Raw genomic sequence first — 26,277 nt, 5'->3', positions numbered from 1 at the left:
GCTGACACATTATGTTTAGCTACAGAATATCTCACCACCTTGCTTTTCCATCTCCTTCTTTCTCTCCTTCCTTTCTCGAGCATGCAGAAATAGGGGCTGACAGTTTAATGACATATGTTTCATTGTGAAAACATGTTACTATCGATTTCACTTTGTTTCCCAAATTAAGTACTTGGTGGCTGCAGAAACTGGGTTGGAGAGCCCATGGCATACAGTGTTTCAGTGAAATATCACCCTTCATGCAGGGAATGGCTGCATGCTCCTAAACAGTGGTTGATGCAAGGAGTGAAATAACCGGAATAGCCCAGCATGATTGAAAATCTAACCACCTGGAAAGTGGCCTCCATTCGCTGTTAGAGTGCATATGGATGACATGTATTTTTCCCCTGCCGTTGTTCCTTCCCATTTGATAATGGGCCATTCTAATTTGAAACTAATTTGACATATTAGTAAAGACAGGCTTAAATTGAGTATAGCCTGATGGGTGAAAGCATGTTCACTTGATGATAGAACTGTGTGTGCAGCCTGAGGCAGAGCGCAAGCTTTTCTTCGCAACTTTCTCAAATCATCAAATAAAATAAAATGTTATTTGTCACAACAGGTGAAATACAACCTTACAGTGAAATGCTTACTTACAAGCCCTTAACCAACAATGCAGTTCAAGAAATAGAGTTAAGAAAATATTTCCATAATAAACTAAAGTGAAAATAGTACAAAATAAATAAAAAGTATATACACAATAAAAATAACAATAACGAGGCTATATACAGGGGGTACTAGTACCGAGTCAATGTGCAGGATACAGGTTAGTCTAGTTATTTTGTACATGTAGGTAGGGGTGAAAGGACTATGCATAGATGATAAACAGTGAGTAGCAGCAGTGTACAAAGGGGGGGGGCGTCAATTTATTGTTCAGCAGTCTTATGGCTTTGGGGTAGAAGCTGTTAAGGAGCCTTTTGGTCCTAGACTTGGCGCTCCGGAACCGCTTGCCGTGCGGGAGCGGAGAGAACAGTCTATGACTTGGGTGACTAGAGTCTTTTTTGGCACTGCCTAGTATATAGGTCCTGGATGGTAGGAAGCTTGGCCCCAGTGATGTACTGGGTTGTACTCACTACCCTCTGTAGTGCCTTACGGTCAGATGCCGAGCAGTTGCCATACCAGGTGGTGATGCAACCGGTCAGGATGCTCTCAATGGTGCAGCTGTAGAACTTTTTCAGGATCTGGGTACCCATGACAAATCTTTTCATTCTCCTAAGGGAGAAAAGGTTTTGTTGTGCCCTCTTCACAACTGTCCTGGTGTGTTTGGAACAGGATATTTAGTTGGTGATGTGGACACCAAGGAACTTGAAACTCTAAACCCGCTCCACTACAGCCCCGTCAATGTTAATGGAGGCCTGTTCGGCCCACCTTTTCCTGTAGTTCACGATCTGCTCATTTGTCTTGCTCACATTGAGGGAGAGGTTGTTGTCCTGGCACCTCCTCCCTATAGGCTGTCTCATTGTTGCTGGTGATCAGGCCCACAACTGTTGTGTCGTCAGCTAACTTAATGATGGTGTTGGAGTCGTGTTTGGCCATGCAGTCGTGGGTGAACAGGGAGCACAGGAGGAGACTAAGCTTGCACCCCATGAGGATCAGCGTGGCAGCTGTGTTGTTGCCTACCCTTACCACCTGGGGGCGGCCTGTCCGGAAGTCAAGCATCCAAGTGCTTAGGGAGGTGTTTAGTCCCATGTTCCTTAGCTTAGTGATGAGTTTTGTGGGCACTATGGTGTTGAACGCTGAGCTGTAGTCAATGAACAGCATTCTCACATAGGTGTTCCTTTTGTCCAGGTGGGAAAGGGCAGTGTGGAGTGTGATTGAGATTTTGTCATTTCTGGATCTGTTGGGGTGGTATGTGAATTGGAGTTGGTCTTGGGTTTCAGAGATGATGGTGTTGATGTAAGCCATGACCAGCCTTTCAAAGCACTTTATGGCTACCGACGTGAGTGCTACGGGCATTTAAGCAGGTTACCTTCGCTTCCTTGGGCACAGGGACTATTGTGGTCTGCTTGAAAAATGTAGGTATTACAGACTCGGTCAGGGAGAGGTTGAAAATGTCAGTGAAGACACTTGTCAGTTGGTCCTCTCATGCTTTGAGTACACGTCCTGGTAATCCGTCTGGCCCTGCGGCTTTGTGAATGTTGACCTGTTTAAAGGTCTTGCTCACATCGGCTACCGATAGCGTGATCACACAGTCATCCGAAACAGCTGGTGCTCTCATGCCTGCTTCCGTGTTGCTTGCCTTGAAGCGAGCATAAAAGGCATTTAGCTTGTCTTGTAGGCTTGTGTCGCTGGGCAGCTCATGGCTGGGTTTCCCTTTCTAGTCTGTAATAGTTTTCAAGCCCTGCCACATCCGACGATCGTCAGAGCCGGTGTAGTAGGATACATTCTTAGACCCGTATTGACGATTTGCCTGTTTGATGGTTCGTTTGAGGGAATAGAGAGATATCTTATAAGCGTCCGGATTAGTATCCTGCGGCAGATCTAGCTTTTAGCTCGGTGGGGATGGCTTCTGGTTGGGATATGTACGTATGGTCACTGTGGGGACGACATCGTCAATGCACTTATTGATGAAGCCGGTGACTGAGGTGGTATACTCCTCAATGCCATTGGATGAATCCCGTATCATATTCCAGTCTGTGCTAGCAAAACAGTCCTGTAGCGTAGCATCCTTGTCATCTGACCAATTCCATATTGAGCGAGTCACTGGTATTTCCTGCTTTAGTTTTTGCTTGTAAGCAGGAATCAGAAGGATAGAATTATGGTCAGATTTGCCAAATGGAGGTCGAGGGAGAGCTTTGTATGCACCTCTGTGTGTGGAGTAAATGTGGTCTAGAGTTTTTTCCCTGTGGTTGCACATGTGGCATGCTGGTAGAAATTTGGTAAAACAGATTTAAGTTTGCCTGCATTAAAGTCCCCTGGCCACTAGGAGCACCGCTTCTGGATGAGCATTTTCTTGTTTGCTTATGGCCTTATATAGCTTGTTGATTACGGTCATAGTGCCATTATCGGTTTGTGGTGGTAAATAGACTGCTAGAAATAATATAGATGAGATCTCTCTTGGTAGATATTGTGGTCTATAGCTTATCATGAGGTACTCTACCTCAGGTGAGACTTCTTTAATATTAGAAATCGCTCACCAATTGTTATTTACAAATAGACACCAGATGTAGCTTCTCTTTCCTTCCGATGCATGGAATACCCAGCCAGCTCTATAGTATCCGTGTCGTCGTTCAGCCGCGACTCGATGAAACATAAGATATTTGTTTTTAATGTCCCGTTGGTAGGATATTCTTAATCGGAGATCATCCAAATTATTAAATTATTTTCCAGTGATTGCACATTGGCCAATAGTATGGGTGGTAGTGGTAGTTTACTCACTCGCCTACGTATTCTCACTCGCCCTCTTTTATCCGTCTTTTCATCATGCAAATGACAGTGGTTTGGGCCTGGTCTCGAGAAAGCAGTATATCCTTAGCGTTGTTAAAGAAAAAAATATTTGTACAGTTTGAGGTGAGCAATCGCTGTTCTGATGTCTAGAAACCCTTTTCGGTCATAGCAGACGGTAGCAGCAACATTATATTTAAAATAAGTTACAAACAATGCAAAAAAATCTACAAAATAGCACGGTTGGTTAGGAGCCCCATAAAATGGCAGCCATCCCCACCGGCGCCATTACACATGCTCTATATCATAAAGCTGCTTATTACTGTAACCTTATAACAATAGCCTACAGTCGCATCATGCAGCCCATATACTGTGTGTTTTGATTTCTAATATATTCTACGGTTTGTATCATTCACAACTGAAGTTGTAGGTGAGGTACCTGTTTAAAATTATCACTTTTATGCTCAACATACTGTAGGTACTTCATGCTCTGGAATTCACTTATATTCGCTTATATATGCTAAATTCACGTATATTCTTCTTACTATAAAATCATACAATATAAAATAATGGCACAGGACTTATAAGCATATCTTGTCAGCTAAATCAACAAGCCTTCAGCCTATGGCATGGAGCATAACCAGATAACATAGAGTGGATCAACTCATATTCTGTTCTTCTGAAATACATTTTCTTCATATCATAATGTTTCTTTAGACCTGCCTGAAATAAATAATTAATTTATTGTGATAGTGTTAATCTTAATTAACCTTTGCATGACCTTTCATGACCGCCACAACTATTAGAAATATATTTTAATACAATATATCTGCCTTTACAATACCTAAGCCCTGTGTCATTGAACATAGTTCTGCAGGAGGATTATCCACAGTGGTGCACTAAGCAGATTTTGGATGGCTATTACTGTAACATTATATTACACTGATCCTAATGGAAATATCTCTTTATCTGCTGATACTGTGGTAGCGTGTTTCTGTGCAGTGTCCTTCAGTGTATGGGTGCATGCAAGCTGAATTTCTTAGTGCTTAGTGTGCTTTGTGTTGGCTTATTTCTGTATTTACCAAATGAGGAGAAACAAACTTCACACACCAGTCAGAGTTATACTTCAAATATATCTTTAATAATAATAAGAGCTTTGCAATAGCCTTTGACTTTCAATGATGCGCTATCTCTAATGAACCATTGAAAGTCACAACAGAAAAGTACAAAGATCTTTTATAGCCAAGATACACCCCTCTCAACCTACATGACGAACCACAGATCTTAGGAACTGTTCACAAATAAATACATTTTCTTGAGAAAGGAGTATCCCTTAGCCAGATTACATTCGCTATAAATTATCATTCAGTTTGGTCCCTAAAACAAGGTTCTAATCTCGTTCCTGGTACTTCATAGCACAAAAACATTACCTCATGTTATCTGGAATACTCTTTAGGTTTTATCACCCAAAGACATCGTAAATCTCCTCTGTCAGTGCTATCTCATAGAGGCCCATCCTCAGTGGAACACACACTCAATAGTTAACAGAATACTCTATTCTGTCGAATAAAACAACCATTATAATGCAATGCAAGCATTATCACATACTCTTGCAGTTTTCCACAACATCTTAGTGTGTTATTTAGTATGTATTTGTGTGTAAGCATGCTGAATACCTAAATGCTGAGTGTGTATGCGTGCTGAGTATGTCTGTGTGTGTTTGCATCTTCAGTGTGTGTGTGTTTGTGTGTGTGGGTGGGTGGAATTCCTGAAGGCTCAGTGGTAACCGTCTCTAGAGGTCTTTCCCGGGCTCTGTGTTTGTTTGATGCTATTTGATAGCATTGGGCTTGTTCAGGAGAGGCCTATGTGTGAGACGTGTGTGCGTGTGTGAGTGAGTGTGTGCGTACTTATGTGTGTGTGTGTGTGTGTGTGTGTGTGTGTGTGTGTGTGTGTGTGTGTGTGTGTCAGGCATGTATGTGAAGCGTGTGGGAGAAATCAACACACAAGGGTAGTTATCAGAGGAGGTTGTGATGTCTGCTGCTCTACTATAAAATATGGGGAGGCATACAAAGCCTGTATAGGCTATGCTCACCTTAAAGCTATTCAACCACCCTTGGAGCAAAATGTTTGTTCAATATAGGTTGTTTCTTTATTATTCAAGATGTATGTTTCAGCATTAACGCTCATCAGTGTGTCTATTGTATTACAGAGCATGCACAAACTAAGATCATATCCTGTTGTTCCAATGTTGGAATTCTCCTTATAATTCTGCATGGTAATGGACCTCTCTCAAACGAAGGCTGACCTTATTTCAACTCAATTACTATTCTATGAGACCTTTTATGGCTTAAGAAACACAAGCGCATTTCGTGAGCCTGGGATTCTCTTGGCCACCCTGGGATTTGCGCACATACACGCCCCCAGGTTCAGGTCTGCCAGAGGGTTGTAGTGTATGGGCTAATTGATATTCTCGCCCGCTGCCCTGGGCTTCTCCTAGGAACTTCTCTCTGCAGTGTTGCTGACAGGGCATGTTCCTACACTGCTACAGACTTCAAATAGGATCAAAGGATGGAAGCGTGTGTGCATGCGTGCGTGTGTGTGTCAAAGAGAGAGCAAAAGATGTGTGTTACCAGCATGCAAGCTGTCTGCAGTCATCATTCTGCCTCTCTTGCTCTCTCTCATTTTTATTTATCTCCCTCTGTCTCTGTTATTTCCATTCAAGGAGAAAGAATAACATCAAAATGTTAGTGGAGTTTCTCGCTGTACGTGCATGGATACAAACATCCTGTCTGAGTCTTGACATGTGATTGGTTGGATTGGGAAGAGTCTCTAGGTATGACACTTAACTAATCACTAAGTGTAAAGGCTGCACTGCTGCAGGCCTCCAACTAATATTTTGGCATTATTACACAGCTGTGCTCTTTCCTTCCTTTATAATCAGGTTCCCTGTGAACGTGTAAAAGTCTAATTAAATGGCAAAACCCCACAGCCACAATTTACAGATTATGCATCGATCCACTTGGCCTTTCACTCACAGGGAGAGAACTGTCACAGCCTATTATGAGCACTGGTCAAAGTCAGGGTCTCCATGGTAATCTGTTTTGGTTAGGCACTTGATGTGTTTTTATGATTTGCTCTCAATTTAACTGAATGTCAAACTCTGTGTGATCTCTCTCTCTTTCTTACCGCCCACCTCTCTTTCCCCCACCATTTTCAACTTTCTTTCAACCTCCACCCTCTTTCTCTCTGTCACCCTCTATCTCTTGCCTTTCTCTCTTCCACCTATCTCTTTCTTTCTCCTATCTTACCACCCCCCATCTCTCTCCCCTCTCTCAGAGTCGCTGGACAGGTAACAGTATAAAAACATGTCCCCAGCTATCATCTTTATGTGAAGAGAAGTTTAGCAGTGGTTTGATCGTTAATGGAGGATTGCAAATTAGGATTTAATGGTTCTGTGGCCTATAGGTTGGACCCTCTGGCCACCGTTGGTTATTGTGTTTCATTAGTGTCTCGGTTGGAGGCTGTTGACACCTCCGGTTCGTCCTAGGCTGCGTCTGAAATGGCACTCTATTCCCTATGAAGTGGGCCCATGGGGCTCTGGTCAAAAGTAGTGCACTATATAGAAAATATGTTGCCATTTGGGATGCAGCCCTAATCCTATCACAGTCAGAAGGGCGTTGCTCCATCACACTCACAACAGAGAGCCTTATTGTTCTGTGGCTACAAATATGCTCCAATGACATATTTATTATGACCTAAGGCCAATGCATGATGAGCATTTAAATGCTTTTATGGCTACCGCCCGATAGGAAAACCAACCGTTTGGCGACCCATTGAATTCTAAGTAGTTATGAGAAGAATAGCTTGTGAGTAATCAGTGTTTGTGTCAGTATTTGAGGGTTCTTAGCTTGACTTGCCCTTCGAGGTGTAATATCTGTAATCAACTTTAAATGAACCGGGCAGTGTGAACTCAGATGTGCTGTATGGCGGATGATTAGAATGATATTTGTAGGCTAGCTTTGATAAAGACCGATTGGGATGTATAGTAACAGTAATATGTTACGTTCCCAATGTTTTGCAAGACATTGTAGCGCTTGCTATTATGTACGATACACTTTGATCATTTTATTGCCCATTTCCATGGAAATGAAATAGGTGTTATAATCTTTTCAATTATCAATTGTAAAACAACAACAAAAATGCATTCTTGTATAATTGATGGTGATTTGATTGGGCTCTGAATTGAAGTTTAGGGCTAATATATGGGTCTCCTTTTTCAACGCAATCAATTGTCGCAGAACTTTTTACCCACAATCTCATTTGTATTATTGCTGAATAATTAGTCCATTCCATTATATCGATTAGATTGTGTTTTGAAGGTGAAGTAGTCTCTATGTCATTTTGCACACAGCAATATGAAACACTAATATGGACTCACGGAAAAAATGCAGTTAATCTAAGGACTACCTCCTAGTACCTCATTCACATACACTAATTTACTCAATTTAAGCACCACTTAAGGAGCTTGCTCCATTTTCATTTTCTTCATAAGTTGCCTGTGTACAACCCCCCACATCTAGAATGCCTGATTAGCTTAGAGTATTAGACTTCTCAAACAAAACACACACACATGCGTGCACGCAAGGAGGTACACATCCACACACAGATGTGGGCACACACACGCGGGGGCACAAGTGGACACAAACACACAAACGGCCATGTTTTGCTGGCTAAGCCAGTTATTTTTAAAGGCCCTGCATCTGATTGCCTCACTGGATGGTGGACTCAAGACTCAGATTAAACTCTACAGTTTAGCAAAGAATGATAGAAAGAAGGGAACGAAATGACTTAATTCTCTGCTAAGCAAAATCATTTCTCATTTTTCTCATCTCAGTCTCGACCCTGAAAATGTTCTGACTCCCAATTTGCAATTTACCCCATCAGGGAGGGGACTCGAAGAGAGGCCCCCGGAGCGACTCAAATTAATAGGAATAATCTACAGCCTTGTTTATTGAAGTCCCATCCGCTGACATTTTCTGTTCCTCTGCCGCAGGACATCTCGTAAGCACTAACGTAATTCCGAGGAAGGAGATTTGATAAGTGAATCCAGCCCTAATGGATCAGTTAGCTTTATAGTCTTCCTCTTGTCTGGTTCTTTGTTTTCGTCCCTGCATCTTAGATCCCAATGTGTGCATTGTTCTTCCCGTGGGGAGGGGGAGGAGGGGGGGGTGATACTCACATCCACAGTGGTGGTAACAGGTTTTAGTATACTAACAACACCAACTTTGCTATTTCTGATGTTTCTTTTTTGGGCAATTCTCATCACGTTTAGAACGTCTGTCGATTTAGCAATTATGTGTTGTCACAGTTGATTTGGGTACCCTAGTAGTGTCTGATGTCAATTTGATTGGATTTTGAAACTTCAGTCATACAGTGTAGTTGAGTATGACAGTCCCACTGTAGTTTCAGTCGGTATTGTTGCAATACATCAGTTTTCAACAGAAAACAAACTGCTCTTCTTCCTTATTTCCCCACCTTAAAGAGCGCATAAGTGACAAATTAATTTGAACAGTTTGGGGCGGACTGTCAGTTCACACTAACAACGTTATCTCCTAGTATAAGCTGTATAAATGGGGCAGAAATCATTCCAGGTCAGATCCCATGCAGTAAAGAAGGGCTCTTAGCCTGCTAGGGGTTGGAATGGGTTGGCCATGGAGTCCCACACTTTCCGAAGGAAAAGACATGTAGGTATGTGCTCAACTTTCTATCTACAGGACAGTAACGAATAGAACAGCAGAAGGTGTAGAAAACGCTTGGTAAATATTTACTTAAAGCATTCCTGGTATAATGCTTTATGACTTGTTATGAGCATGTATGAGCTTTTTATAATGTCTTATAACAAGGTTTCTGTGTCTAATATCAAAATGAATTCTCATCAGTATCTGAATATACTATGGTAATCTGGTTTAGACAGGTATGCAGGTATGCTCAATTTTTTATTGGCAAGCACTATCTGAAGGTAGCTCACATGCTATGCAGCTTGATATCATTTTGAATTTCCTGTTCAGAATCCTACCCAAGCTTATCATTCACCATGGCATAGACATATTCAACATATATATTGTATGGATTCAAACTGTTGCTTGCATTACTGCTGTGGAGACTATCTACATGTATGTTTTAGATATGTTTATGTCTCCACTCGGTGAAGGAAAGGCTTATCTATCCCCACATGCTGTGTCAACTCCTGAGTAGTGCTGAATGATTAACTAAAATATTGGTTATTTTCTGTTTCTTAAACAACTTATTGACTTACGTTGGTTCAATCATTTGAATCCCATTTTGTTTTGGGTTTTTCTGAGAGCTTAATGCACACACTGCAGAGTTTCTCTAAATCAGATCCAGCCTGAACTGTGTGATGTTGTAGTTTCTCTAGAGACAAATCAGATCCAGCCTGAACTGTGTGATGTAGTAGAGAGTTGTAGTTTCTCTAGAGATAAATCAGATCCAGCCTGAACTGTGTGATGTAGTAGAGAGTTGTAGTTTCTCTAGAGATAAATCAGATCCAGCCTGAACTGTGTGATGTAGTAGAGAGTTGTAGTTTCTCTAGAGACAAATCAGATCCAGCCTGAACTGTGTGATGTAGTAGAGAGTTGTAGTTTCTCTAGAGATAAATCAGATCCAGCCTGAACTGTATGATGTAGTAGAGAGTTGTAGTTTCTATAGAGATAAATCAGATCCAGCCTGAACTGTGTGATGTAGTAGAGAGTTGCAGTTTTCAAAAGGCCAATGTTCTACATAGTTTAGAGCATAAAATGTGGTAACTAACTACAATGACCATAATCCATTGCGCAGCTACTTGTCTGTTCTCTGTTTAGTTTATGCCTGCTGTGGAAGAGTCAGAAGAATGTGTGCTCATGAGGGGATATACACTGAGTAGACTCAATTCATCAGGGCATGGACTCTATAAGGTATCGAAAGCATTCCACAGGGATGTTGGCCCATGTTGACTCTAATACTTCTCACAGTTGTGCCATGTTGGCTGGATGTCCTTTGGGTGGTGAACCATTCTTGATACACACTTCTTGATAACTGTTGAACGTGAAAAACACAGCAGCGTTGCAGTTCTGGAAGCAAACCGGCACCTACTATCATACCTCGTTCAAAGGCACTGAAAACTTTTGTCTTGCCCATTCACCCTCTGAATGGCACACATACACAATCCTTGTCTAAATTGTCTCAAGGCTTAAAAATCCTTCTTTGACCTGTCTCCTCCCCTTCATCTACACTGATTGAAGTGGATTTAACAAGTGACATCAATAAGGGATCATAGTTTACACCTGGATTCACCTGGTCAATTTATGTAATGGAAAGAGCAGGTGTTCCTAATGTTTTGTATGCTCAGTATAGAGCGCAGCTGTTGCTTCGCGAGGTATCTCTATCTGAAAATACATGTTCGAAGTGATTGATAGTTGGTATTCAGCAGTCATCGAAGTATGCCTTATTCATTTTGAAGAACTACAAAATAGTGATTTTGTCAGACAGCATATGTAGCAGCTCTATAGAGATGAGATGATGACTTGGAATGAAATAGTAGTCATCAAATAAAACAACTGAAATATTTCATTAAAATAATGTGAATAAATGATTGTTAATAAGTGATAAGCATAAATGGGCAGAAACTACCATCATGGGACTTTTATTAATTGTTTTATTCTGATACAACATTCAACCCAAAGAATAGAAACCGACATCGAAAGCCATGAATATTTTTTTAACCATCAAATCAATCTCAAAAAGCACTGATCTCTCAGCACTACTCCCCCAGTGGCATATTTCTGGTAAAGCAGTAGTCTAATCCAGTCTGCGTCCCCCATATACTCCCTATATGCTTCAGCCCTGCTAGAGACTGAGCAGTAAAGCATTGGCTGAGGCAGATGAGGACACAACATACTGCAGCATCATGCTCATTGTAATATTTCTATTGCTGTAGCAATAGTTTTTATGGGTATGTTTTGTAGCTCATTGAACATGCTACTGTAATCTCTCATACGTAATGTGTTCCTCTCAGCAAGCAGCTGGATACATATTGTTTTGTCATGTAATTCTCCTCGCTTCGGGGATGAGGCTGATTTGATATTATGTCCATGTATTGACTGTGGGAAATAACAGTGCAGCAAATATGATTTGCAATTGGATCATTTATCTGTTCATGTTGCCATGTAATGATGGCATTGGGTAAAGACAAGAATGTACATGCAGCCTCATACAGAAATAGCAATTCATTCGTTGTGCAAGAACATTTTTGAAAGACTGTCTCCACATAGGGCAAACATAGTCCTGTCATGTTCTAGTAAACATTTGATCAAATTGCATTGATTTACAGTGCAGGTAATACATTATAGCCAGACTATCATGTCATACAGTCTCTGTCCATATCTCACTGCTACTGCACTGTGCCGGTGGTGTACTGTGTCAGTACCTACGTGTAGAGTCATTGTTGGGCTGACAGTGTCCGCTGCTGGCTGCAACATAAACTGCATTGTCTCCAACTGTGCATGTCTCTGCGGCGGCATCTGAGCGCAATCTATCCAAGGAGCATTTACGTGCGAAGACAGGCACACCACACATATAGACCGGTCACAGGGGTATTGGTTTCCTCAAAAAGGTAGGGGTCCAAACTATTGACACCAGGAGATATAATTATAAATAAAGTAGTCAAACGTTTAGTCCCATATTCCTAGCACGCAATGACTACATCAAGCTTGTGACTACAAACTGGTCGGATGCATTTGCTGTTCGTTTCGGTTGTGTTTCAGATACTTTTGTGCCCAATAGAAATGAATGGTAAATAATATATTGTTTCATTTTGGAATCACTTTGGAGTCACAAACAATATGTTTCCCATTCATACATAATATACCATTAATTTCTATTGGGCACAAAATAATCTGAAACACAACCAAAACAAAATGTAAATACATCAAACAAGTTTGTAGAGTCATAAGCTTGATGTACAGTGCCTTCAGAAGGTATGTTCACCCCTTGACATGTTTTTTTTTGTTAGAGCTTGAATTGAAAATAGATTAAAGTGAGACTTCATGTCACTGGCCTACACACAATACCCCATAATGTGAAAGTGGAATTATGTTTTTAGAAATGTTTACAAATGAATTAAAAATGAAAAGCTGGAATGTCTTATAAGTATTCAACTATTTTATTGCAAGCATAAATAAATTCAGGAGTAAAAATGTGCTTAACAAATCACATAATAAGTTGAATGGACTTGTGATTTTTGATTTTTGAATGACCTCATCTCTGTATCTCATTCATAAAATTATCTGTAAGGTCCCTCAGTCAAGCAGTGAATTTCAAACACAGATTCAACCACAAAGACCAGAGAGTTTTCGAATGCCTCGCAAAGAAGGGCACGTATTGGTAGATGTGTAAAAATGAAAAAAGCAGACATTGAATATCCATTTGAGCATGGTGAAGTTATTAATTACACTATGGATGGTGTATCAATACGCCTAGTCACTACAAAGATACAGGTGTCCTTCCTAACTCAGTTGCCGGAGAGGAAGGAAAATGGTCAGGGATTTCACCATGAGCCCAACGGGGACTTTAAAACAGTTACAGAGTTTAATGGCTGTGATAGGAGAAATCTGAGGATGAATCACCAACATTGTAGTTACGCCACAATACTAACCTAATTGACAGAGTGAAAAGAAGGAAGCCTGTGCAGAATAAGGATGCATGTTTTAGAAGAAAAAAAACTATTCCAAAGCATGCATCTTGTTTGCAACAAAGTAATTCTGCACAAAATGTGGCAAAGCAATTAAAAGTTGTCCTGAATACAAAGTGCCATGTTTGGGGCAAATCCAAAACAACACATTACTGAGTACCACTCCATATTTTCAAGCATAGGGGTGGCTGCATCATGTTATGGGTATGTTTGTAATTGGATGAAAAGAAACTGTATGGAACTAAGCCCAGGCAAAATCCTTGAGGAAAACCTGCGTAAGTCTACTTTCCACCAGACACTTGGAAATTAATTAACATTTCAGCAGGAAAATAACCTAGACACATGGCCAAATATACACTGGAGTTGCTTACCAAGATGACATTGAATGTTCCTGAGTGGCCTAGTTACAGTTTTGAATTAAATAAATTAAAACATAAAAACATGGCCACGCTACAGAGGGTTATATCGGTCCACCAATAAAGGACTTGTAAATGCCCAGTGCACTACTTTTTTTCTTTTTTTCCCAGTTGTTTTTATTAACATTGTTTTTTTAATTCTGATTTTTCAGGGGGTGCTACAGCACCCTAAGCAGCCCTACATCCAGCGGCTATGTGGGTGTGAATACCTATGTAAATGAGATATTTCTGTATTTAATTTTCAATCAATTTGGGGTATTGTGTGTAGATGGGTGAGAGACAAAAAATAGATTTAATCAGTTTTGAATTCAGGCTGTACTGCAACAAAATGTGGAATAAGTCATTGCGTGCAAGGAATATGGGACAACATACTAAACTTTTGAATAGGCCTAGTTTATTTATAAGGATCTTTAGTGTGTCAATAATTTTGACCCCTACCTTTTTAGAGAAAAAAAATATTTCTTTGAGCAATTGTATTAGTATAAAATAATATAATTTCCCAATTTTTGGGAGAATACAACATAGCCCAGTATTTTAATTATGTATTTTATGCACTTATTATTGTGGATCTTTATCATGGGTGTCAATAATTTCGAACCCCGCTGTACATTAGATTTAATAAGGTTAGATGGTTTTCCCTCTGAATATAAATAGGGATTGCATGCGGCATGCCCCCTCACTCTTTAATCATCCAGAATATCTACCCCTGGCTAAAACATTCATTAGTAGGCCCTAAAATGACGCAGTGATAAAAAAAAAAAGATTCATATCGCTGATTAATTTCTCTGACCGGCTCCCTTAGTTTCCAGGTGCAACGTGAAAAAGGGAATGCTTGCGAATCCAGCCCTGGCCCGGCCATTTGGCAATGCATCTCAGCCCGGTATGCCTTGACATCAACAAGTGGATGCTCCATTGTGTGGGGAAAGAGAGTGTAGCCTGTAGCCTGATGCCACTGTCCCCAAATGTTCCTACTTGTTTAATTAATTGCGGCGACAAACGGCAGATGGCTCTCTTGCTTTTTAATTTATATCTGTGATTGTTGTCTCTGGAAATGATATCCATCTAACAGAGAAATATCTAATGATTTATGGTGTTATTTTGTAGTATTGGAACCACCAATCCAGCATATGTTGAAGTTTCTGAAGTGTCTCTGCTGAATATGTCAATGTTTTTTGTGTAGCCTATGGTTTGCTCTACGATTTGTCCAGGAATTAGCACTGTGCGCCCTCAAACTGGGCATAGAAATCTATTCCACGTAATCCAACGTAATTTCAATGACATGACGTGGAAACAACGTTGATTCAACCAGTGTGTGCCCAGTGGGGTGTGTGTGTGTGTGTGTGTGTGTGTGTGTGTGTGTGGTTGTGTGTGTGTGTGTGTGTGTGTGTGTGTGTGTGTGTGTGTGTGTGTGTGTGTGTGTGTGTGTGTGTGTGTGTGTGTGTGTGTGTGTGTGTGTGTGTGTGTGTGTGTGTGTGTGTGTGTGGCAAAGGAACGCGGCGCTGAAATGAATGAGCTCGAAAGTGATTGAGAGATAGAGTGATATTATTGTGAGATTAAATGGCGATAGTCATGCATGTTAGCCCGCTCGAGTTGCAGGTTTTATTGACATTTTAGTCATTTAGCGGATGCTCTTATCCAGAGCGACTTACATGACCGATTTGTAGGGTTAAGTGCCATGCTCAAGGACACTTCGAAGATTTTTCAACTAGTCAGCTCGGGGATTTCGGTTAATGGCCCAACGCCCTTAACCGCTAGGCTACCTGCCACCCTATGTTTTTGCAGTTACACTATTCCTTCTGCTTAAGCACTTGAAGCACACACTTTTATTTAATTTGATTAGCGAGGAGTTCAAAAGCCTACATTTTGATGCATGGTTTACTCTTTTCCAATAGGCTACCTGACCAGGGTCATACGTAGACTACCGGGCAATAAATGCCTACATTGATACATGCAATTGTGGACGGTCCCATACACATTAAAACATATACAAATACATGTGTTTTCAGCCATATTTGTAACGAGCCTATTAAATGCCCATTGCAATTTAGTTGCGAGCCTGTTCGGAGCCGGGCGTCAGTTATTGCACAGCTGAAGCCGCCTTTATGTGTCAAATCTCACTACCGGCTCATAGCAACGCCTGGAGTGAGGGACTTGAGGTCGAACGAGAGGGAGGGAGGGTATTCTCCTCTTTCCTCTCCGAGGCGAGTGCAAAGGAGAGGGTGAGTGGCTAAGACTTGTTGATGTGGAAGATGGGTTGATCTATAGACGGAAACAAGAGTCACCCTTCATCGTTTTTCTTACAGCGCGGGATTGATGCCAAATGCGCTTTTGCGCGGGAGAGGTGTGCGTGTGCAATGGTGCCTATAGATAGCCTATGTGTTTCCATGCGGGGTCTCCTATCCTGTCTTTTCGATTACGCACCTGATTGCTGTCTCTCCAACGAACGGTGGGTTTAATATGAAATTCCCCACAGCCGTATTGTCTCCTCCGCATCCGGCAGCGTAAGTTTATCTATTTGTATGCAGTTGTCACACCGCCCAGACGTCATCCGCACAGGACCCGGTTAAGCTTAGGTTAGCCTACATTTTCTTCTCTCTCCAATCGGTGTACAATCGCCCATGTTGTGTGTGTGTTTCTCTTGGACCACAATACCAATCTACAATGACAGCTCAGATGTGAAGAGAAGTGGACTATACAAAGAGAAGACGTGAAAACGCATCATGCAGCCATGCGGTCGGATAGGTATAGCCTATATTGCTATTCAATAGGCCTAGATATAGCCACGTTTGATATTTACGTATTACTTTGATGTTGATGTCGTATTTATCCTACTGACATGTATTGGTTAATATTTGACTCTCCAAGATGAATGGCCATTTCAGGAGCAGTGTTGCGTATTGAATGGTCAGCTTGGCTAATATTTCTGCGTAAACGTCGTGTTATCCTAAGCTGTACCCTGGCGAGTGAGTGCCCGTCGTCCGACGGTGATAATCACCCAGAAAAGCGCTTTTGTTTGTTTGTTTGGCCGGCTGGCGGAACACGCGCGCACACACACTCAACACAGCGTGGCCACCGCTGTCCAGCGTGCTGAGTTCTGAATCCTGCACCGGTCTCCAGGACGAGAGGAGGGAAGGAAGACAAAAGGAGAAGAAGAGACGGGAGTGTGGGAAGGGGAGGCTACAACACACACTGGACATTTAGCAGGGGATGGACGTGAAAATGTCACCCAATAAATCGAAAATCAATACGCAGATATGACTGTTGAGCAATCTCGTTTGGGGTGAGTTTTTGCCAAGCAATTTCACCAGCTAGACTCCTGATGAAAATATGGAATGAAATAATTTTATGACAACAGTTTCATGATTCTCACGAACCGTACAATTAATGATAACGCAATGTTTCATAAGCACTAAAATGTAGTGTCTGTACACTAAAGGCAGTTATCAAAAAGTAGACTACTATTTAAATATACCTGATTCTACACCACGGACCGTCTAGCCGCCAATATGGGACTGTGACCGTGCTGCGAGCGACTAGAGGCGGTTGTTTATGTGGTCTGTGCTCCGTGTGCGGACGGAGTGCGGACCGGACCTGAGCAGCAGTGAGACATTGAGCCATGGCAGCCGCTATTGCCAGCGGTCTGATCCGGAAGAAGAGGGAGGCACGGGAGCAGCATGTAGACCGACCACCCCCAAACAGGCGGAGGAAGAGCCCCAGTAAGAACAAGGGGCTCTGCAATGGAAACCTGGTCGACATCTTCTCCAAAGTGCGTATCTTCGGCCTGAAGAAGAGGAGACTACGGAGACAAGGTGTGAGAAGTTGTGTGTCCCCGTGTTTGTGAGGTGTCTTTTGTGACTTATGTGGGTAACGCATTGTGCTGTAAAGTCAACCTTTTTATACACATCATTAATTTGGGTAACCACTCGTTGGCAAGTAGGCAAACCAATGTGTGCATGAACATTAATTTAAAATCATTAAATCACTAAACTCAGAGATAAACCATTGCAGTATCATATTTGCACTGACTATCCCATCATCCATAAATGTTGAATGAAGGGAGAAAACACACGTGGTAGGCTATAGCCCAGGGTTCCCCAACTGGCTTCCTGTGTGGGACTTGGCCTGCAGGTGATGTCATTTGCCCCCCCCCCCCCCCCCCCCCCCCCCCCCCCCCGTTTTCTGAGCTAAAAAGATATATACTTAAATTCTTAAAAAACACCAGGAAATCCGCCATAAGTGATTTTAAATGTGTACATCTGTTCCCAAGTGTTCCCAAGCATAATAGAGATATATGTGATTGTATACAAATCTAAGCTAGGTTTGAAATGATTATGTTTTAGTGAAATATTCTTGCGGTCAATTTGCAGTCTACAAATGATTTGTAATTATGTTCCAGCCCCGTCCTGCGGCTGAAGTTGATCCCTGCTGTAGCTTGTGGCGGCCAATCCCATGGTTCTTATGGTTGACTTTAGTGGTCTGTTTGTTGGTCCCTCACAGGCAGGAAGGAGAGAAGGGGAGAAAAAACTCATCTACCCCCGATTTAGCCTACATTCAATCTTAGGTAGATGACAGGCAATAGACGAGCAGTGTGTGATGCTTTAGAACAGGGTTCCCCAACTGGTGGCCCGCAGGCCAAATTTCTGAGCTGAAAAAAAACTAAAACATTGTTGGACATAAAAGACTGTAAAAACACCAGGACATTTTTATTTTCAAAATCTGTTCCGAAGTGTTCCCAAGCATAATAGAGAGACGTGATCGTATACAAATGTAAGCAACTTTTGAAATATTATATCTCTTTGTGCTTCTTGTGGTCAATTTGCAATTTACAAATTATTTGTCAGTATGTTCCGCCCCCTCATACCATCCGCTCAAGAAAAAAATCGTCCTGTGGCGGAATCTAGTTGATGATCCCTGCTTTAAAACGGAGCTATCACCAAGGCTTGCTTGAATTGGCGTGTCCGCTTTGAAGCTCCTACATGCACACTGCTGAACTGATGAACTGCATTGTGCATAAAACAAAGCCTTACACATCCCCAGAATGAACAACAAATACAATTAATTGCTGTGAGACCTAAAAGGTTAATAGTTCCCCGATAAGAGGCTACGCCTTTCAAACCTAATCTTTCCTCACATAACTGTATTGAACCTCTGGGCCACTGCCTTTCATTTATATCCTCCGATCAAAAAATCAAAAACTCATACAATACACAGGCTTAACAGTGCTGTATTAAACCAGCTAGACAGCATATTTCCATTCCTAGTCCCTGTCTGTCTGGATGCCCCCTGCACTGTCCAATAACCCAGTTCTTCTGGCTTGTGGACAGAGATCCCAGCAGTTGCAGGACTTGATGCTAGATCATACCAACAGAGAAGCCGGGGCCTAATAAAACCATAATAGGCGCTGTGGGCTTGGGTATGTGGCATAGCTGTGTATCTTGGTACCTGCCACTGGTGTTTACGGGGGCAATCTGTCGCTAATAAATTCCAGAGTCAAAGACACTGATGCCAGGCTTATCCGGCGTGACAAATTACTCCTACAACGCCTTGACAACAACACACCTGCCAACTCAGGGCCCCTCTGTCTGTTTGTGTGTGTGCATGTGTGTGTATGTATTTGTTTGCGTGGGTGTGTGTTCATGTGTGCACGTGTGACAGTGACATTGCCCTGATAAGTATTGGCAAGTGATGCATTGCATTTGGCCTTTCTAAAACAGGTCCTCTGCTGTAACACAATGCATTATAAGAATTAAATGTAGTGGTGGTGAAAGCTACTCATAAATGTATGATTTGTTCTAGTTGCTGGGTGATAAGAGTTGTAGTCAGACCACATGGCAAACACTGGGTCTGCGTCCCAAATGGCACCCTGTTCCCTATGTTGTGCACTACTTATGGGCCCTGTCAATTTTTTTGCACTAGAAAGGGAATAGGGTGCTATTTGGGATGCAACCTTGGTTGTCACTCATCTTCATCATAGCCGTTATTTGTGATTACTGGCCCAGTGGGAAGATATCTCATTAATTTCCCACTCGCATGAGAGTTGTTGGGGACAATTTTTAGCGAGTGATTTCAACCACCACCACAGCTTTCAGAGCTCACAGGGGGCTGCTAGGAAATGCTGCCCACTCTTGTGCTCTCTCTCTCACACACACATGCATGCACACACATGCACACAGATGCAGACACGCAGACATGTACAGAAACAAACACACACACAGACTAAAGGAAGAGTAATGACTTGTTTGGTGTGCTTAATTCAATACCGGCCTCTCTGGAAGGACATTTCTAGCAAAATAAAGCTGAATGCTCCACCAATCATACGCGGCACTATAACGTGAGCGGACAATGCAGTTGTCTTTTTTTCAGGGCTTCCACAGCTGAGGATACACTGGAAATAGGGCTTCCAGGGGAGAGCTTTTTCCTAGATGATTCGTTTTTCTGAGACTGTGTGGGTTTTCCATTGAGGAGACCAGGTTTTTCTTTACTGTGGCGCAGTTGACACTGTTGGATGGAGCATAGTGCTGGGTGGTGTTCATTAGGCACCAAATGGAAGAAATTGGACTAAAACAGAGAGGGACTGTCTGGACGTTTTGTTGCAAGCTCTAGTGAACACGAATGTGTCCTGGATTCATGCATTGGCCACAACACACATACTGATTGTATAGCTGTAATCCTTTTTTGTAAAAGCGTTTGAATATTCACCCTTTTATAATATTTTTATGGCAATGTTTTCACAAACATTGTCCTTAATCTGAATTTCTGATGATTCTTAGGATTCTACTAAATTTTGTTTGGCAAAAAAACAACTGAACAACAGCTTCCATGTCTGCATCTGAAAGACTATGCATTTATGTCCTCTTCATGCATTTCTCAGTATCTTAGTAGTAGTAAGTCCCTCTTCCACATGTATATACTGAATGTCATGGTTCCCCCTGGACCAGATGTGGGCAACATGGGTGTATCAGTGAGGTGAAATGGGCAGAGCATTGCAGATAGTTCACTTCTATCTCCAACAAGTCTCCCATCAACTTACCTGGTGAATCTCCATCAACTTAGGCCACCTAAAACAGTTTAAAAACGTAACCTTTTCACACGTAACAACAAACAGGTGTGATCATTCTACAGTGGTCCCTTTAGCGTATGCTAAAACCGGTGTCATTATCATGCTTATTTAGAACGTCCAGTTTTGATTGACTCAACAGTCAGCATTTGAGGTAGCCACACTGTTTTTCCACGCAAACATTTTGCACAAACACAGTCCTTACAACGTTATGTCCTGTATGTGACCAGTTTATTTTGGGATGCAATATTCAGACATGCACAGACGTAGCGACAGCATAACACAATCGTCCAACCCGTGAAATGTAGGCTACATTAGTCCTAGCACTAACTGAGGAAAAATTGAAGTAACACAAGCGGTCATATTTAGAGAACTCTCGGCTGACAGAAACCATAATATGAATTAGCCAATAGCAATTACTATTTATAATTCATCACATCACGGGTGAGCTCAACATTGATCGAAATACAGCGGATCCTCTGTTTTGACCACCACCCAGGACAATGGATCGGATCCCAGCCGGCGAACCAAAACAACAAAGGGTCAGACGAAGCGGTCTTCTGGTCAGGCTCCGGAGACGGGCACATCGCGCACCGCTCCCAAGCATACTACTCACCAATGTCCAGTCTCTTGACAAACAAGGTTGATGAAATCCGAGCAAGGGTAGCATGCCAGAGAGACATCAGAGACTGTAACGTTCTTTGCTTCACGAAAACATGGCTCACTCGAGACACGCTATCGGAGTCGGTACAGCCAGCTGGTTTCTTCACGCATCGCACAGACAGAAACAAGCATCTTTCTGGTAAGAAGAGGGGTGGGGAGGTACTCCTTATGATTAACGAGACGTGGTGGGATCATAACAACATACAGGAACTCAAGTCCTTCTGTTCACCTGACTTAGAATTCCTCACAATCAAATGTTGAGCGCATTATCTACCAAGAGAATTCTCTTCGATTATAATCACAGCCGCATATATTCCCCCCCAACAAACTTTATTTTACTCTATGTAAACTGAAAACAACATATCCTGAGGCTGCATTCATTGTAGCTGGTGATTTTAACAAGGCTAATTTGAAAACAAGACTCCCTAAATTCTATCAGCACATCGATTGTGCTACCAGGGCTGGTAAAACCCTGGATCATTGTTATTCTAACCTCTGCGACGCATATAAGGCCCCTCTCCCGCCCTCCTTTCGGAAAAGCTGACCACTACTCCATTTAAGCGGGGCCACCTTCTTTTGTTGGTCGTCTATGTTGTCCCCTTTGCGGACAGTTACTGAAATCACAATGCCCTTGTCCTGCTCAGCAGAACAGCTCCGACAGGAGCCTGCCTCAGACGTGTCTGTGGAGCCACACCTACACCTGGTCTGGACATCAGCCCCCCCTCCCCTATAGACAGAGACTAAAACAGGATTCTCCCGCGCTCAGGTCTGTTCAACGCTGGTCCGACCAATCTGATTCCACGCTTCAAGATTGCTTTGATCACGTGGACTGGGATATTTATTAGCAAATGCATCGTGGATTAATGGCACAAACCGTGGATTAATGGCAGCATTCGCGTGAAATTGAAAGCGCGAACCACTGCTTTTAATCAGGGCAAGGTGACCGGAAACATGACAGAATACAAACAGTGCAGCTATTCCCTCCGCAAGGCAATCAAACAAGCTAAGCGTCAGTATAGAGACAAAGTAGAGTCACAATTCAACGGCTCAGACACAAGAGGTATGTGGCAGGGTCTACAGTTAATCATGGATTACAAAAAGAAAACCAGCCCCGTCGCGGACCAGGATGTCTTGCTCCCAGACAGACTAAACAACTTCTTTGCTCGCTTTGAGGACAATACATTGCCACTGACACGGCCCGCTACCAAAACCGGCAGACTCTCCTTCACTGCAGCCGACGTGAGTAAAACATTTAAACGTGTTAACCCTCGCAAGGCTGCAGGCCCAGACGGCATCCCAAGCCGCGTCCTCAGAGCATGCGCATACCAGCTGGCTGGTGTGTTTACGGACATATTCAATCAATCGTTATCCCAATCTGCTGTTCCCACATGCTTCAAGAGGGCCACCATTGTTCCTGTTCCCAAGAAAGGTAATGTAACTGAGCTAAACGACTACCGCCCCGTAGCACTCACTTCCGTCATCAAGCTCGAGACCCGCCCCCAGGTGGTGAGGGTATGTAACAACATCTTCACCCCGCTGATCCTCAACACTGGGGCCCCACAAGGGTGCGTTCTGAGCCCTCTCCTGTACTCCCTGTTCACCCACGACTGCATGGCCATGCACGACTCCAACTCAATCATCAAGTTTGCAGACGACACTATAGTGCTAGGCTTGATTACCAATAACAACAAGACAGCCTACAGGGAGGAGGTGAGGGCCAGGAAAATAACCTCACACTCAACATCACAAAACAAAGGAGATGATCGTGGACTTCAGGAAACAGCAGAGGGAGCACACCCCTGTCCATATTGACAGGACAGTAGTGGAGAGGGTAGTAAGTTTTAAGTTCCACGGCGTACACATCACGGACAAACTGAATTGGTCCACCCACACAGACTGCGTGGTGAGGAAGGCGCAGAAGCGCCTCTTCAACCTCAGGAGGCTGAAGAAATTTGGCTTGTCACCAAAAGCACTCACAAACTTTTACAGATGCCCAATCGGGAGCATCCTGTCGGGCTGTATCACCGCTTGGTACGGCAACTGCTCTGCCCACAACCATAAGGCTCTCCAGAGGGTAGTGAGGTCTGCACAACGCATCACCGGGGGCAAACTACCTGCCCTCCAGGACACCTACACCACCCGATGTCACAAGAAGGCCATAAAGATCATCAAGGAGCCACTGCCTGTTCACCCCGCTATCATCCAGAAGGCGAGGTCAGTACAGGTGCATCAAAGCAGGGACCGAGAGACTGAAAAGCAGCTGCTATCTCAAGGCCATCAGACTGTTAAACAGCCACCACTAACTAACATTGAGTGGCTGCTGCCAACTTACTGACTCAACTCCAGCCACTTTAATAATGGAAAAATGTATGTAAAAAATGTATCACTAGCCACTTTAAACAATGCCACTTAATATAATGTTTACATACCCCACATTACTCATCTCATATGTATATACTGTACTCGATACCATCTACTGCATCTTGCCATCTTTATGTAATACATGTATCACTAGCCACTTTAAACAATGCCACTTTTAAATGTTTACATACCCTACATTACTCAGGCAGCGCGTATTAACTGTCCTGTTGCGTAACAATCATATTTGTGACTCACAACCTGGATTCAGTCTTATGTAGCAATGTTTGGGTTTCTGTTTTTTACATTGGATAAAAGTAGAGACTCAGAGCTACAAAATGGTATATCATACACTGCATTTGAGGAGACAATGGGAATGTAATTCTGCTTTGAAAGTTGATCAACTTGTAAACTCACTTTTGAGAAAACCGTCTTTCAATGTTTTGGTTCTACTATTGGAGAACCCTTCTTTGTCTACACCCATTCAGCATTGTTCACAGCCTCTTAAGACGTAGCCCCACCCATCTCTTTAAGGGTTTTGCCGAGTGTTCTGTATTAACTTGCCAGCTACATCCATACATCTAAAGAGAGAGAGAACAGCTCAATGTGATTTTGCGTTCAGAGCGCACACTGGACGCTCTGGCCAATAAGTAGGGTTGTTCCGAAAGCTGTGACCTCACAACTACAGTCAAGCACCCAAGCTAACTACTTCCATACACATAATGAGAGAACACCCCACTCTGACCGTTTCTCGCCCTAGCAGAGCTGGTTAGGCTTTTTTCATGTTATCCAGAGTGCTGGTAACTAACTGTGCTGCTGGCAGCAATTGAATTACGCTTTGTTGCCGACGACGTTTACTGACATATTCAATTGGGTGTTGAGCGTTCAAATATGTATCAGGTATTATGTGCTCTGGCACAATAAGACAAGAGTCTTTTGTTAAGAAATGTAACTAGAGAGCTAGCTAGGGAAACAATGAATCCCAATGCATGACGTAACGTTAGTTAGCGAGCCAGCCAGCTAACGTTAGCTAGCCTGCTAACAGTACACTTTAACTTGAAATGAAAATATGTGTAATATCTAAACATTTTACCAGTATACATCACGGTTGGATGCGTCTCCTGTCTGATGCCATACATGGTTGCCTTATTTTGACGATGTAATCCAGACTGGTGTTTTTTCCATCTCCTTTGCTATCATACCCGAATTTCACTGATTTCAAAACTCGGTCCTCCAGAAAGTGGAGAGCATACACAAAACGTTAGCTAGCGAGCCAGCCAGCTAATGTTAGCTAGGTAACAGTACACTTTAACTTGACATTAGGTTTATGCAGTTTTACAATATGATACATTTAAAAAAAAAGCTGCGTTCTACACAATTATCTAAACATACTGACCAGCTCCAATAGACAGATGGGTGCTATATGGTAGACCAATCCAAATTCATCTCTCGGCATGTCCAGCCCACTCACTCTCAGCCAATCATGGCAGGCGGGAAGGTTGCTCGCTTTTTCTGTGGCTAAACCAACTAGGTTCGTAATTTAACAATTTTATTCGTATTTACAGATGGCATATGTACACAAGTTCACATGTTCGAGAAGGCATTTCTGCCAAAAAACGCATGTTGATAAAAAAAACATTTTACGTTCAAACAGCTCTCCTGTGAAGTTGTGACTTGCGACATACGCCTAGTTTCCTGAATCGGGTCACATTTTGGAAGAGTGAGTGTATTCTGACATAAAACTATCAACGTGAGATATATGGAACTCACGTGTGAAAAGGTTAAAACACTTAAAATACTTAAATCTTAAAAGGAAAAAAAAAAAAATGCTGGTCTTTCAGTCTTCCACTGCTACTTGTTATGCAATGTATACATCTACTCACCTATCATTCAAAGCCATGACAACAGGATCAGTATGAGCATGTCAACTAACTGCTGATTGTGAGTTTTTCAGGGGAAAATTCATTATTTTTAGTCTATGGAAATACTGAGCCTGCTTTCTTTTGAACCTGCTGAATGTGCCCCATACATATTCAGAGCAGGATTGGACAGCACACACATGCTAACACATTTATTTGTTGTATTGGATAATAACTTCAGAATCCAGACCAAATGGGATATACAGTGGGGCAAAAAAGTATTTAGTCAGTCACCAATTGTGCATGTTCGCCCACTTAAAAAGATGAAAATTACAGACCTCTCTCATCATAGGTACACTTCAAATATGACAGACAAAATGAGGAAAAAAAGTCCAGAAAATCATTTTTTATGAATTTATTTGCAAATTATGGTGGAAAATAAGTATTTGGTCACCTACAAACAAGCAAGATTTCTGGCTCTCACAGACCTGTAACTTCTTCTTTAAGAGGCTCCTCTGTCCTCCACTCATTACCCGTATTAATGGCACCTGTTTGAACTTGTTATCAATATAAAAGACACCTGTCCACAACCTCAAGTCACGCTCCAAACTCCACTATGGCCTAAACCAAAGAGCTGTCAAAGGACACCAGAAACAAAATTGTAGCCCTGCACCAGGCTGGGAAGACTGAATCTGCAATAGGTAAGCAGCTTGGTTTGAATAAATCAACTGTTGGCGCAATTATGAGGAAATGGAA

At 42.4% G+C, this 26,277-nt stretch overlaps 1 protein-coding gene across 2 annotated transcripts in view; it reads left to right on the top strand.

The window, feature by feature from the left end:
* The window catches only part of fgf14 (fibroblast growth factor 14), a 330,991-nt gene that overhangs the window by 220,086 nt on the left and 84,628 nt on the right, over window positions 1–26,277 (top strand). The window contains exon 1 of one of the 2 annotated variants that reach the window (XM_031805611.1): window positions 15,736–17,393. The exons of the other annotated variant lie outside the window; for it this stretch is intronic. Coding sequence (XP_031661471.1) covers window positions 17,201–17,393 — 193 coding nt within the window. The 5' untranslated portion in view covers window positions 15,736–17,200. Of the gene's footprint in view, window positions 1–15,735; window positions 17,394–26,277 lie in introns of those variants that run through there. 2 annotated transcript variants of the gene reach the window in all.

Source organism: Oncorhynchus kisutch, linkage group LG26, assembly GCF_002021735.2.
Source record: "Oncorhynchus kisutch isolate 150728-3 linkage group LG26, Okis_V2, whole genome shotgun sequence".
NCBI lineage: Eukaryota > Metazoa > Chordata > Actinopteri > Salmoniformes > Salmonidae > Oncorhynchus > Oncorhynchus kisutch.
The sequence above is the reverse complement of the archived record's forward strand: the minus strand, read 5'-3'. Positions and strand labels throughout refer to the sequence as shown.